General features: G+C 40.2%; 1 protein-coding gene across 3 annotated transcripts; it reads right to left on the bottom strand.

Moving 5' to 3' along the window:
- Positions 1–2008: 2008 nt before the first annotated feature.
- Positions 2009–15113, bottom strand: LOC106768963 (U6 small nuclear RNA (adenine-(43)-N(6))-methyltransferase-like). 3 transcript variants are annotated; one of them, XM_014654377.2, is made up of 10 exons: positions 14575–15113; positions 11615–12098; positions 11325–11530; positions 10269–10704; positions 9958–10162; positions 8838–8945; positions 8611–8757; positions 8449–8518; positions 7879–8093; positions 2009–2433 (listed from the first exon to the last, which is right to left on the bottom strand). In XM_014654377.2, the coding sequence occupies exons 2-9, from the start codon at positions 11842–11844 to the stop codon at positions 8023–8025; spliced, it is 1473 nt and encodes a 490-aa protein (XP_014509863.1). In that variant the 5' UTR covers positions 11845–12098; positions 14575–15113; the 3' UTR covers positions 2009–2433; positions 7879–8022. The 3 variants fall into 3 exon arrangements, with proteins under 3 accessions (XP_014509863.1, XP_014509864.1, XP_014509865.1); XM_014654378.2 differs by lacking the exons at positions 2009–2433; positions 8611–8757 and having other exon boundaries at positions 7944–8093; XM_014654379.2 differs by lacking the exons at positions 2009–2433; positions 8611–8757; positions 8838–8945 and having other exon boundaries at positions 7944–8093; positions 14575–15112.
- Positions 15114–15261: the final 148 nt, after the last annotated feature.

Here is a 15261-nt window from a genome sequence, read left to right as displayed (position 1 = left end):
AGAATCAGAATCAAGTGCAGATGCAACAGATGCAGTGGATGCAGTATGCACAGAGTTCTCAACAGTAGGATGCACAATATCTAATGGAACAGACTCAAACTCGGACTCTAATGACAAATTCCTAAAATGCCTAGCTAACCTATGAAAAGTCCTATCAATCTCAGGATCAAAGGATGGTATGNTTCCAGAATTTCCTCGAGTCATGCACTAAATCACAACACCCAATAATCATGAAACAATAGCACAAAAATTCAAAACACAAAAACCACACAAGACAACATAAAGACTATCACAAGACACAAAACACAGACAAAAGACTCAATACTGAACCGTTGGTCCCCGGCAACGGCGCCAAAATTTGATGGGTGTCGTGGCCCATACAAATTTAATTGCATATTAGAAATGCAGTATAGCTAGGGAATGACCCCTAGGTCGTCTCCCAAAGACCAATTTTGCGGTTCGAGAATCGAGTCTAACACGAAGGGGGGGTTTGTGAAAGGTTTCACCATGCACGAAAATGAAATTAAAACAGTAAAAACGAAATTTCACGCTGGAACTAGGCAGCTCTGACCTTTGCTCAATGTTTTAACCATAACATTTTCTACAGAGCTCTAAATGAGATGAGGTTTTTTTTCCTGGAAAGTAGACTCAATTATCTTTCATTTGATATATAAAACGTAACATTTGGAGCTCTGGTCTGGTTGCAGTTATTTTTTTAAAATCGAGTCCAGAAAGTGAAAATGCTAAACCAAATACTAAACTAAACAAATATCTAAACACAATTAAAATTAAATTAAATGCAAAACTAAATTAAAGAAATTAAAAACAACTAATCCTACAATGCAAACTAATTTAAAGCTAAGGAAAATAAGCAACCATGGTTTTTCTTTACCAAGCACGTGACCAAGTGGCCAAAGAATTATAATTGCTTCTGCTTCTAAGAGCCTCCTTGCCGTGAGTGTGATTAAAAGATGCAAATGAAAGTGTGCCTCCTTTTCAATTGTTGAAATTTGATGTTACAACTCATGCTTGTGCCAACGTGAACTTGTTTCCCAATCATAAAAAAAACACGTAGTAGCTAGGCTTCATTCCCCAAGAAAACAATTTGGTAAAGTTACCAAATGATGCACACTACTAAAGTAACGTGTTGCTTCTAGAGTGAAGGATGATTCACTACTCTTTTGCTAAATAAATAAAATTGGAATGTGATATCATGAAGTCTTCTTCTCGGTAAAAGCATCCAGCCCATGGGTTACTAACCAAGCCATCACTTCAAGGAAAAGTAGAATAGTAAATTTTCAATGCTTTCTCCTTGACCAAAACCACTCCTTCACGGCAATTGAACATTAATTATTGGAAACAATGTTACGGCAGCAGCAAAATGGAATCATTCTTCACTATGCATCTCTTCCTTCCATTAATATTCAACCCAAAACGAATTGCAAATGACCTGCAGCATTTCTCCTCTTTCCATCAAACAAAATACGTTCCTCTCTCTTCAAGCCAAAAGTAACGTCTGATGCTCCCAATGCCTAAGCAAAGAATTGGTTTTACTTTCTACTACCATGGAATCCGTGCCTCCTAAAGCCAATTAGCATCACCTAATTTTGGTTCTTCAAAAACCGTGCCTCTTCCATCAACCGAGAGTCAACACCATACCTCCCTCTTCATTATGAATAAATACATGAAAGACTCTTCAATTAGAGATTGAACATTCAACTGGACACCAACTAGCTTGGTTACTCAATGCTTCCAAGTAAATAACGAAACGCATAAGTCTGCAGCCCTCCCATCAATCAACGTAAAGCAAGTGGAAGAAAGGAAATATTCTTGCATCAATGCATCCCAAAATAAAAGACAATGCTTTCTAAAATAAGAATCCGTCTCTCTCAAACAAAATTCGAATGCCAACGTGTGTATACCCCAGCCATCAATCCGCACCTACTTTCCATGTGCACGAAGGTAAATGAATCAACAGATATGCAAGAGATGAATCACCTTTTCAAGATGAAAGAAAGAAAATGCTTCTCAAAATTATGTAGTTCAGCGTCCTCAAAATACAAAGGAAAAGTGTATTTTTCTCCTCATTCCCCTGTTAAACCGTAAAACAACCCATCAAAGCTCAAAAACATTCCAGCCAAAGACCCCGTCCCCCAGTAAGTGACGGCTGCTGAATGGGAATCCCTAGGTCTGAAAATTACCTCCCATGGTGGGGTCCACACATTTTTTTAAACCCTAGAGCCATGTCACTATTTTTTTTACAATTGGGCTTAGTCTAACCTAACAAAAATAAGCCCAAAATTATACAAAACTTAAATTAAAAAGTCTAATCTACTAAATTAAAAATTGACTAATCCTAAAGTGCCTTTGTGGAGAATCTTCAATTTGCAAGGTGTTCTTCCAAAAGTCCCAAAGAATAGTTCCAAAATTTCCCTGAAAATAGAAATAGGAATAATTAAGCTCAAATAATTCAAATTAACTAAAATGTGAATTATTGGTCTAATTAAGCCCAAATGGTGAAAATGACACAATAACTAAGAATTAAGCGCAAATCATCAACACAATTCGGCGCGAAAAACTAAGTTAATGGTGTAAAATATTGACTCATCATTCACCGATGAAGACTTTCACGCGCCTGACCCGGACCAGGACAACCCGATGGTGATAACCGTAGAAATTGCACGCAATAACTACTGTCATCCGCCAAGTCTTTTTGCAACCCTCCGTAGAATGCTACGCAATAACTACGGACGACGACGATTGGCGGGACGAGATAAGGGGGCTGATAAAAAAGCAGGAGGATGGTCTATCCGTAGATCCGGCCGACTCAAAGAAGATCGCCCGATTTATCGTAAAAGAGGGTTCTCCACTCCGTTGCTGAAATGCTTGTCAAAGGAAGAAGCTCAGTATGTGATGAATGAGCTTCACAATGGAGTGTGCGGATTTCATTCCGGCCGTAGAACGTTGAAGGCCCGCATTCTACGAGCCGGATACTTCTGGCCCACGATTGAGGAAGATACCCGAACCTTCACGCAACGTTGCCTCAGCTGCCAAGCGCACGCCAATGATACTTGGGTTCCCCCCCATACACTGCATTCCATTACCTCCCCGTGGCCGTTTGCCAAGTGGGGCATGGATATCGTCGGACCTTTCCCCAAGGGCCAGGGTCAGAAGAGATTCCTCTTAGTCGCGATTGACTATTTCACCAAATGGGTAGAGGCCGAGCCCCTAGCGTCCATTACTGCCATGCAGGTTCAAAGGTTTTGTTGGAAGTTAATATGCAGATTCGGCCTTCCAAAAACTATAATAACGGATAACGACAAGCAATTCATTGACAAGAGACTGGAGGAATTTTACACGAACTTGGGCATCAAACACGTCACTAGTTCGGTAGAACATCCGCAAACGAACGGCCAAGTCGAAGTCGTTAACAAAACCATAGTGGCTGAATTAAAGAAGAGGTTGGGAGAAAAGAAAATGGCTTGGGTGGAGGAACTGTCGGAGGTATTATGGGGCTACAGATGCACACCGCACGGCACCACAGGGGAAACCCCCTTTAACTTAACTTATGGGATCGATGTCATGCTCCCGGTTGAATTAGGAGAGCCATCATTGCGCAGAAGGCTGGATGATATGCAATTAAATTATGATGTGTTAAGGGTGGAGCTCGATACCGTTGACGAACGCCGAGACCGAGAGGTACTCAGAGCAGAAGCATGCAGGCGAATGATAGAGCACCGATATAACACCAAGGTCCGCCCCCGAGAATTCCAAGAAGGCGATCTTGTTTGGCGGAAGACTGGAGAGGCCAGACGTGCGCCCCATCATGGAAAATTGGCAGCTAAATGGGAGGGTCCCTTCAAAATCATCACAACGTTAAAGAATGAAGCGTATCGTCTCGCCCGACCGGATGGAAAGCTACTTCCCAACACTTGGAACGCCACACACTTGAAGTTTTATTTCAGTTAATCATGTTTAGCCAATGTACCCTTGCTATGATTTTTTGAATGATTTGGCAAAGTCTTTTCCATCCAATTTAATTGCCTTTTGATAGTCGGAACCGTCCGGACAAGCCGGACAAGCCCGAGGGATCCATCCCAATAACGCGAAGCAGATGAAAGGGACCCGTCCCGTTCCACTCACTAAAATTATGGGATCCATCCCAAACAAACTAATTAAAAGGGATTCGTCCCAACTTATTCGTTAAGTCTACGGGATCCATCCCACCAAGGGACCCGTCCCAAACGAACTAATTAAAAGGGATCTGTCCCAACTTATTGGCTAAGTCTACGGGATCCGTCCCACCAAGGGACCCGTCCTGAACAAACCAATGCGGGCCGATCAAAAGGCCCATCGTACTATCTCCATAGCGGAACAATAAAAATGAGTTAAAATTCTTCGGATCCGAAATAAAATGACATTATGTGACAAGTAATAAACCAAATTCATTATAATATGCAAAATATAACAAAAAGCCGGATGGGTCGACCATGCAAACAGAAGCTATGCCTAAGTGTTTGCAGGTCGACCTCACGGACCAAAAAATACATATATAACTAAAACACTAAGTTTCCTTGTCGGCCTTGACAGCAGGACCACCGCCCGTCCCCACAACAACTTCCTCGTTCAAAATTTTCTCCACTGGCCGCATTTTGCCTCGATAAACGTCCTGATGCATGTCAAATCCGGAAGGGACCGGATCTACCTTCAACAAATACTGCACCTGACGCAGAGCCTTATTGAAACCTTCCTTATGCTCATAAATCACGGTTACGTCCAGCTTGTCAAAAGCTTCATTCGCCTCTTTTAACTCGGATTCGAGGCGCTTCTTCTCAGCGTTGGCGGTCAGGAGGTCTTGGGACAGTCGCTCACTTTGTTCGGCCAACTCGTCCCCCCTCTTGGCCAAACGGCGGACCTCCAATTTCTGTTTCTCTACGTCCTCTTTTAAGCTATCCTCCCTCAGCTTGGCGTCCGCCAGGGACTTGTTCGCCGCAGCAAGTTGAGTGGTAGCAGCATCCAAGTCCGCCTGCAGCTTTGACTGCGTATCAGCACAATGCTCATGTTCCTTCGCTAGCGCCTCTATGCGACGGCGGAGACCGACAGACACATTTTGTTTGTCCGCCAGTTCGCGAAGCAGCTCCCGACCCTCGCGGCCTTTGCCATGCTCGCGGGCTCTACGAGCCAACATAACACCCCGGCTCATTAGCTCCACGACCGCTCCAAGCAATTCTTCTTCAGACAACGGTTCTATGACCGCCAGTTGGGAAGAGCTGGGTCGGAAGTCTACCTTCGACGCCGCATCGAAGGAGATATCGAAAACGCAGGCCGACAAGGGGAGAAGAGAAGAACTCCCGCTACGCCGACTGCGCTTGGAGGACGACTTCCCTCCATCTTTAGTCTTCCTCTTCCTCTCGAGAGGGATGGCAGAATCCTGCGAGGACTCTGAAGAATTGACAAGTGTGACGATGGCGGGATCCGGTTGGGTTTTCTCTTGCACATGCCCAGCCGCAAACACCTCTTTTGGGCGAACCACAGTCACTGGATCCGTCGTCGTCACCTTCACAGGAATACCTGCCGGCATCCCAGACGAAGTCGCCCAGTTGGAGGCCGTAGACGGCTGAGTTACCCCCTTCGAACTACTGCCTTTGCGTCGTTGGGTGGACGCAATCCACTGGGTTTGGCGAGGCTCCGGTAGCGACATATATCCTGAAAAGAGAACAAGAATTTAGCTAAGTCAAAAATAGACATAAAGAAGTCGAACCAGCCATAAGCATACCAAAGGCAATTTGGTCATAGTCCTCGTATTTCAGACAGTCGACGAAGCCGCAAGCGTTGAGGCGGCGAGGCAGATCCTTTATTATCCGAACGACGTCTTTCTCTAGCTCGTTAAGACGGCTTACGCCGAATGCTTTTATCTTGGGAGGATCCTCTGTCCAATAAAAAGGGAACCGAGGGGCACCGTCAACATCAAAGAACTCCGACTTGCCGGATTCCTTGATAATTATTTTGAAATATCTCGTCTTGAAATTCTTAAAAGAATCTGAGAACGGTTTGAACAACATACGATCATGTACAGATGATAGGGACACCCATCCTCGTCGGGGTGAGGGACGGACGTTAAAATAATGAAGGAACACCCGGACCATGGGCACCAATCCAACGGCCGCACACAACGACGTGAAGGCTTGGATGGCTGCCCATCCGTTCGGATGTAGTTGACTGGGAGCCACATTTAACTCTTTAAGGACGGACGCTTGGAAATCCGTCAACGGCACCCTAACGTACATCTGCTCAAACATGTAGGAATACACAAAAAAGAACTCCTCCGCGCTGGATCCTTTTCCGTGATACACGCGCTCGTTCGGATGACTGACGCCAAGACGAAATAACCGAGCGTCCTCCACGTCGGGGGCAATGTAAGAGCGATTGGCCCACCAAGACAATTCTGAATGAGTCCCAAAGTCCGAAGTGTATTCGCCTACTTCGGGGGATGCCCAACGGTAACCCCGGATCCGCGGCCATCCACCGGCCAGTTCTGCAGACTCCCGGTCAATCTTTATTCCCCCCTTATGCAAAAATATGTTGTAACCATTGACTATTCGATCTCTGTCCGGAGAAGGCGGGACCGAGCTCTCACCCTAGTGAACGTCCAGAAACGATGAAGAAATCGAACTAGGAGACGCTACCTCCCCAACTCTGGCCTCCACCTGTTCTACGGCCAACGAAACGCCACTTGTCCTTCCCACCCCGCCTCCTCCACCGCGACCCGACGACTCCTCCGATGAATGAACACTAACGGTAGCCATTTATTACCTGAAGATCAAAAATTTGAAGCAGTGAAAAGAAGTGAAGAGTGAGCAGCAACCCTTTCACCACCCCTATTTATAGAAAAAAATTTTGAAACTTCCACGCTTCAACCACCGTTAGATCTAGATGGTGTCAACGGTCCCGATTCGCGACGGTTCAGTACACGATATAAGATGACCACTGACAGAAGGACACGTGCCTTTTCCTGCCCAATGCCTCCTGAAAAGACGCAACCGTCTCGGCCCACTTTCACAACCTTTCAATCACTTCGTTCCTTCAGGCTTGGGGGGCCTCTGTACCGGGGAGACGTCCGGACATTCCCAAAGGACGTCCGACCATAAATATTTCGGATAGCACTTAGATTTCAATGACGACATCCCCTGAGAAGCACGTCCGTTAAAACCGGACGGCTTCAGGAAAAGATGATCGGTTACTAGTCGATAGTCATCAATGGGTGGCCAGATCATTATCAGAACGTCAGCAATAAGCTAAATAGGATTAGAGATACTTGGGCCGATGCAATGACGACATCCCCTGAGAAGCACGTCCGTTATGACCGGACGACTTCAGGAAAAGATGATCGGTTACTAGTCGATAGTCATCAATGGGTGGCCAGATCATTATCAGAACATCAGCAATAAGCTAAATAGGATTAGACATACTTGGGCCGATATTAGGCCATGATTAAGGAAAGTTAATTGTCGGCCCATCACAAAAACTACAAATAGAGGTCAAAGGTAACAGTAGGTGGTAACATTTATTGTGCATTTATTCAGTTCGATAACTTTCTCTTTCTATCTCTACAAGTGGAATTGAGGACTGACTTGAGCGTCAGAGTGCTTTTAACAAGTACCCGACCGGTCGAGACCAATAGGAGCGAGGTGAGATCAAGGACAGACGGAGGAAGTGTGATCAAGTTGAGTAATTGTAGAGAGAGATCCCAACCGAAACAAATTCCATTTAGATTATAAGTTGTGATAAAATAGTTAATCTCCTCTAAACAAATCCTAGAGAGGATCTTCGTTTATCTAAATCTGTTAATTATCAAGTAATAGATACATGGGAAGTTACCTTGGCATTTTTAAAATCGGATCGCACAAGCTACAATTTCCAACTGTGGTTTGGTGAACAAAATAAAACCATCACTAATTGCTTTGTATAAACCATTAGTCCGCAAAGTAGCATTCAAGAACATCTCATCAAATAATAAAAAACCTACAGTGATTTAGTACAAAATTTACTCCGCAAAGCTTCCTCTAATTTTTGGAAAATCACAGAGAATGCTCCTGCATAGAGAAGAACCCAAAACCAGAGTTATTACTAGATAGCAGAGGTGCTGCCACTTGATCTTAACCATAGCAATTAGCAACATATCAAATGTAGGAATCAATGTCTAAGGTACAATCATGTGACATGTAGGAAGCCAATGACAGTAAAAAAAAAAACAAGAAATTTTCAGTAATGTGGTCAGCAAATTATCAGACTGATTGCATTTATTTTATGATGCACATCAAGTCCCCCCTAAGAATTATAAGTTATTCCACCAAAGCTATTTGTAGTTCCTAGACGAAAGTGCTACACTAAAATAATGGAAAAGACATTTAGAAAAATTGAAATTGGAAAAGAAGGTTAGAGAAAAACCTGATAACGGGCTATGCTTGTCTTGTAACGAACCTTTTACCAATAGTGTCCCAGGGATTTGCTGAAAAACCTGTACGATAAGATATACAACTTAAGATCAATGTAAATTCTGCCAACCAAAGTCAATTTTGAAAGCCAGGTAAGAAAAGATAACAAGCATACTGATATACGAAAGCATAATCTCTCAAGAGAAAAATTCAAACTAGATTCATTAGATGTCTCTCTTGTAGGTTGGCAATCAGTGGAATCATTGAAAATTGTTAATTCATTCCTCAAGATTGAATCACAATCATCTTTTGTTACTGCAACCTATCATAATGAGATCTTGATTAATAGCTATGGTAAGGACATTAAATCAGAATCTGAGTCTTAAGAGTAACTGATCTTACATCCACTGTGAAAGAGGAGGTATTCAATGAACAGGATAGACCATATGAAGAAAAGTGAGACTTAACACTTTCCAACACATTAATGGCACCATGTTGGCGTTGAAGACCCTGAAAAATAAATCTGTTTCAACACATTCGAGGAAACAAAAAAGTGACCAGATACATGAAAATGTTATAGGTGTAATTAATCACTATGTCAAGCCAATTTAACACGTACTTGATATAATTGAAGATCTTTTTCCACTACGGAAGATCATTAAATAACAAGCAAATTTTAGATTCTCACGAAAAATTTTAAATTCATATAAAGCTTAACTTTTTGTACTATTCCTATTTTATGATTGCACAACTTTATTTATATAGTTATTTGTTAAGAAGTAGATTTTAAACCCAACTCAATCCTACAAAACCGACTTGTAAGAAGAGGTTTGCACTCACTTATATTACTATGAAATCGCTTTATCTCTAGTCGATGGCATTTCCAACACACCTCTCTCATGCCGAGATATATACATTTTGTACGCGAGACTGGACATTAATGGGTGATCCGATAACCGCCCGAGCAGGTGGAAGAATAATTACCTAACAACAAATTCCGCTAGGATAGACTTTTAAACCATGACTCTGATACAATGTTAAGAAGTTGACTTAATCCGACAAAACCGGTTTATAAAGTGAGGTTTGCACCTACTTATATATACTATGAAATCGCCTTATCTCTAGTCGACGTGAGACTTCAACATTATTTAATTACTTCATTTCCACTCTTCTAAAATAAAGGGTTTGAAAACTCATAATAACTAATAATTTTTTTAGTGAGACTTCTAGTTAAGTTGTTTTATCTATTTCTAGTTCAAATAATTTACAATGAACACTACATGTCTGATTGACATTTGAAGTAATTTTCATTGCCTTCTAAATCCTACTATTCACTGCAAATTATGATTCGCAGTTCAAAAATAAACACAGCAGTTCACGTTTCAAATGGTGATTTCTAAAGCTTTGGTTTTTAAACATGCCAAATAGTGCTGTGTTATCCATGTATATGCATGTGAGTTTGAGTCCAGATAAAACAATGCCATAATTGCAAAAATGCAACATAGATACTAGTACAGTCTACCTCAAGCGTGAAGGATGTGTTCTTTTTATTGGATAAAGAAATTGATGACTTCTGCACGGGTGGCAAGAAAGACCAAGCAAGCCCCCACCGGTATGTCCTGCCTTGAACAAATTCAGTTGTCTTCACTATGGAAACACCAACCCCCCAAAGTTTTGATACGAGGTACTTAAGATTTGACTTTTTACCAACCATTGAAGTGAACCACCTGTGAACAATTAAAATGAACGAGTCCATATTTACTACAAGCACGAGGATGTAATTGCACAAATATGAAAAACCAGGAATTATTTTGATAAACAAATATTAATTACCGAAAATGCTGTTTCAATTGTGTACTATCTTCAATGATACGAGTAATGAAGGCCCTTTCACCACCAGGACAAACCATTTCACGAGAAGTTCCACCACAAGCCGTTTTGGGATTGAGTCCAGCTTCCTCCAAACTTTCAAAAAATGGTGGATTGCACATACAAAAATCAAACTTCTCATCATCCCTGACCACACCAACAAGTATGGGAGGTCCACGATAACTCTTATTCTCACAGGCATGCAAATCAAGAGGCAAAGGAGCTACCTCCATATCAGTTTTCTTGCACAAAGCTATCTGGTCACTGTTCACTAAATCTTCAACTTCCACACAGGGAGGAGCATTATTGTCTTGAACCCTTCTGATTTCAATCAGATTAGAAATATGTGGATTACTACTAACATTTTTTTCTGCCCACTCAATTGCAACATCAGTCACATCTGCAGTCGGTCAATCAAAGCAAATTTAAATATCAATTTTGATATCAGTTACACAAACTAGACTGCCAAAAACAATGAATAAAACTTGGACAAATTTTCTTATTTTATTTTTGGGAATCCAAGGTATCCCAAGATGAGAGCTGAGAACTAATCCCTTGAGATACAAAAATTCATCTATTAGCCTAAACCTTCAATGACATTCTTAAGAGGCATTGTCACACCATGTTGGTGTTCCTTACATGCTTTTGTCGATGTCTTTAAATACCCACGGTGTCCACAGTTGAAGGTCAAGAATTAATCCTTCAAGGTACTAAAATTCATCCAAGAGATTGACCTATCCCAATAGATATATTTTCACAAAAATAGACTAGAGATTGAATCCCTGGCCCCGTGCCTAACCAATAGATTTATTACCTACTAACCATGTGAAAAAAAACTGGTGTTCCTAGTGCACTTTTGATTATATTTTCTAATGAAAATTAAAAATTCATCTAGTAATTTTTACGATCCTTCATTGGGCACATTGAGAGAGTAAAATTTATATTTTAATTGAAAAATAACATCAAAATCATATAAAGAGTTACATCTAACTTATATAATTTTGTCAAAAAACAATATACCTGATCCAACAAAACTCCAGCCATGGAGGGAAGCACCAAGAAGAGGGTAAATGCAACTAGCTCCCGTTCCTATGTCGAATCCCCTGACCTTGGAATCACTTGAAATGGTCCCAGGAATGATGTTAGATGAAAGAAGATGTTCAAGCCAGTGAATGTAATTGGAGCGGTTGGGCACAGTGGGACAGAGTTGTCCATCAGGAATCCACCTACCAAATAGATAACATCAGCAACAATATCAATATACGATTCAGCAGTGAGAGAGACATAGAGAGACATAGAGAGACGCAAACCAAGTCAAAGTGTGACGATGATGGAGCAAGATCCGTGTGAGTTCACGTGTGGCGTTGAAGTCAGTCCAATCAATGGTGAGGCGCATGTGAGGAGGTGAGGGTTGGACGAATGACTGGAAGGAAGGGTAGAGAATTGCCAAATGAGCAAAGTCTGGTTGGCTTTCTGAATATACAATGTCATTGCTTTCTTGTTGCTGTTTGTTTCTCTTCCTTTTCTTGCTCCCACCCATTTCTCTCAATCCAACCCTTTCAACTTTCAAAACAACTTTTTGTTTCTTTTCACCCTCGCACAATGTTCAAGGTTGTGGATTGAAATTGAGAACACATTGTGTGAAGTCAAGGAGCCATTTTGCACATTTTCCTCCGTCGGAACTGGTGTGGTGTGCAAGATTTTAAAATCCGCCTGCTGTCTTGAATAAATATCAACTAAACTTCATTTCCCATGTGCGAATTTGACTCTTAGTTATGGAAAAATGTTAAATGCCTGAACATATTGTACCATTTTAGTTAGATAAGTTCACTAAAATTCAATCTTCAATATTGTAAATTTTGGTAAAAAAATGTATATACAAGATGGCATACCAACATGAATAAAATTAGTAATTGAGGTTTTAAGGCTTTTTTTAAATTATAAGACATCTCTAATGGAGGTTTTTCTCCAATGGATGGTTTATTTATTTAAATCAGAAAAAAGAATCAATACAATAAATAGAGGGGATTTGATATCTTCTAATAACAAAGATATGACACATAAATAAATTCTAATAACACATATAATCTAGATATTCTTGATTATATAAAATCAACTCCTTATTTCTATAATTATAACAACTGCAAAATGGTACTTGAGGACGAAACCTCCACTACAAGGGTAGAGGAAGATTAAAAAGTAGAAGGAAAAAAGAAAATATAATCTGAGAAGAAAACAATTTCTAGTAAACTGGTCTAACCCCCTGTCATTTGTCCCAAACATTGCATCGAACCCCAGTCACCATAATGCTCATGCTGAAAGTGTTAGGAATCTAGGTAAGAATCCTAACTCTCTCTCTCACTCACTTCAGTATTTGCAAACAAGAATTTGGGTAAAGAATTGTATTGTATTCACAACAAAAGAATCAAGAATACAAAGAGAAAACAGAAGCTTAACCTCCTTCACCAGGTACTAGACCAGTCTACACATACAAGACTACTCACTCCCCTAAAACTACAAAAGAGGTCTCTTATATAGACACTTGTCCCGCCCCCCTTAACTGCTCAGCAGTTAAGTATTCTTTCTTATTTCTCTATTATTTTTCTCTTTTCTTATACTCTCTAAGTCCTAACATTACTCCCCTCTTGAAGATCAACCTTGTCCCCAAGGTTGAACGGAAACTATGAAACTACTCATGCAACGTTATCCTATTCCGCTAGCTGAGAAGGCCGAGAGCTCCATTCGCTCCACTTTTACCATCTCTTTTTCTACGTCCTCCTCTTCATCCTCAGCCAATAACACTATTAGTAAACTCCTCTCAGGGCATTGGTGCCCTGGCCTGAAAGGTCCCCCACATCTAAAACACCTCCCTTCTTCCCTTCGTTTCAGAAATTCTGGATAGGGAAGTGTTAAACTGCCTTTTAGTCACCAAAGGCAGAACAAAGAACTGGTCCCCACTAATGTAGCATAGGACAACCAGAATATCAATCCTAGGACCCAGCTAATTAAGATTAAAGTGTAAGGTTAAGTCTTGTATTTATTAACTATGTATTTACTATTAAACTCGGTGGGGACAATTAAAATGAATAAAACTAAACAAAATAAAAGAATTGGAACTAGACTAAACTAAAATCTGGTTAAAAGAATAAAGAAATTGAAATACAATAAAAGAAAAGGAAATAACAGTCTAAACTACTCAAAACAGAAATAAAACCTAATTACTATAACTACCTACAACTGAAATAGAACATATATGGTACCATCTACACATAACTCAAATGCTAACAACAAGGAAAGAAAATCTTTGAAACAGAAGTGTAAAACGGAAGAAAAACCTAAGTCTAAAAGAATGCATTTACAGTTAAGAGATATTCCTAAACTAATGAGTAGAAACAGATTGGTTGATTGGAATCATGAATTAGAATAAAAAGTGCCAAATTTAGTGTAGAGAAGCAATCATTTACCACTCAGGAAGACATCCTGGAAAGTCATACCCACTGTATGATATTTAAGTTCCAAATCAGAACCTAGAATGGGTAAATGTCCACTTACTATACCAAATCACAGCAAGTTCAATTCATTCCTAATTCATATTTCTAATCATCACCAGATGCAAAACTTAATATAAATGCAATTGAAACATGTAATATACTCTAAAACATACAAAACTCTAATTAAAACTTAATATAAATGCAATTGAAACATGTAATATACTCTAAAACATACAAAACTCTAATTAAAANTATACTCTAAAACATACAAAACTCTAATTAAAACTTAATATAAATGCAATTGAAACATGTAATATACTCTAAAACATACAAAACTCTAATTAAAATGAAATAACATAAACGGAATACTATTACATCTTTCATTAGACTCATCTCCAAGAAGACATCTCGGTATGACAGGTTCACTATGGAGTCATATAATTCCCTAAGGAATTTTTACTTTGTGGAGTCACATAGTCTAAATCAGACTTTTTAAGAATTAACATAAGCTAGAAACAATATTTTTTTTTCGTTGAATTCAACTCTGACTCAAGAAGACATCTCGGTGATACTCACTGTCAAGTCATATAATTCCTAAGGAATTTCAATTATCTGAAGAGTTACGAGTTCAACTCGATTTTAAATCAAAACACCCAAAAAAACACAGAAACATTGAAGAAACAATCTAAACACAAAATCACAAAGCTCAAAACAGAAACAGAAGAAACATCAAGAACGGAACATATTATTAACGAAAAACGAAAATTACAAAAATTTACCAAACAAACGTGCAATTGGAGTCACTGCGGACTGTCACCACCGTCAGTGTGCGCTCCAAAAGCTTAAAACAAACGAAAACCCTAACTATCTAAAACTAAAATGGAAAATGGCAGAGTGTCTGTTCGAGTGTCTAAGAGTCTGTTTACATTGCAGAAAACCCCTTTATATAGGGTTGAAAAGAAAAGAGAAAATGAAAAAAGGAAAAGAAAAGAAACTTGCTTGCTACGCTTTTAAGCTCTTCATCAGACGGTCAGCAGCTGCTCCTCGTGCTTCATACATAAGAACCCTCCGATCAACTTTGCCTTTCCACCGGTCAGTTTCGGTCACGGCTTCTTCTCCACCGGTCAGGGTCACCATCAAAAGCCATTGAAGTTCTATTTCTCTCGCGTTCTATGGAACCAAGCCCTAGAGGGTTTTCTTTCTTCAAATGCTCGAGCTTGAGAGAGTGTTTTTTTCTTTTTTTCTCCAAATGAATCGCGAGAGATAGACCCCTAGAAGTGCAGCTGCTGCCACTCCTTACCAAAACGGCGTCGTTGCACTAAAGTGCAGCCCAATTGCTTCCAATTAAATCCAGGGGGTTACTCCCTGTACCTCCCCAATTCTAACCCCCACCCCCCATTCCATTTTTAAGATTTGTTTTATTAGTTTACTTTTTATATTAATTTTCAGATATTTTAATAATGGAA

The sequence above is a fragment of the Vigna radiata genome, chromosome 7 (assembly GCF_000741045.1).
Source record: "Vigna radiata var. radiata cultivar VC1973A chromosome 7, Vradiata_ver6, whole genome shotgun sequence".
Lineage (NCBI taxonomy): Eukaryota > Viridiplantae > Streptophyta > Magnoliopsida > Fabales > Fabaceae > Vigna > Vigna radiata.
The sequence above is the reverse complement of the archived record's forward strand: the minus strand, read 5'-3'. Positions and strand labels throughout refer to the sequence as shown.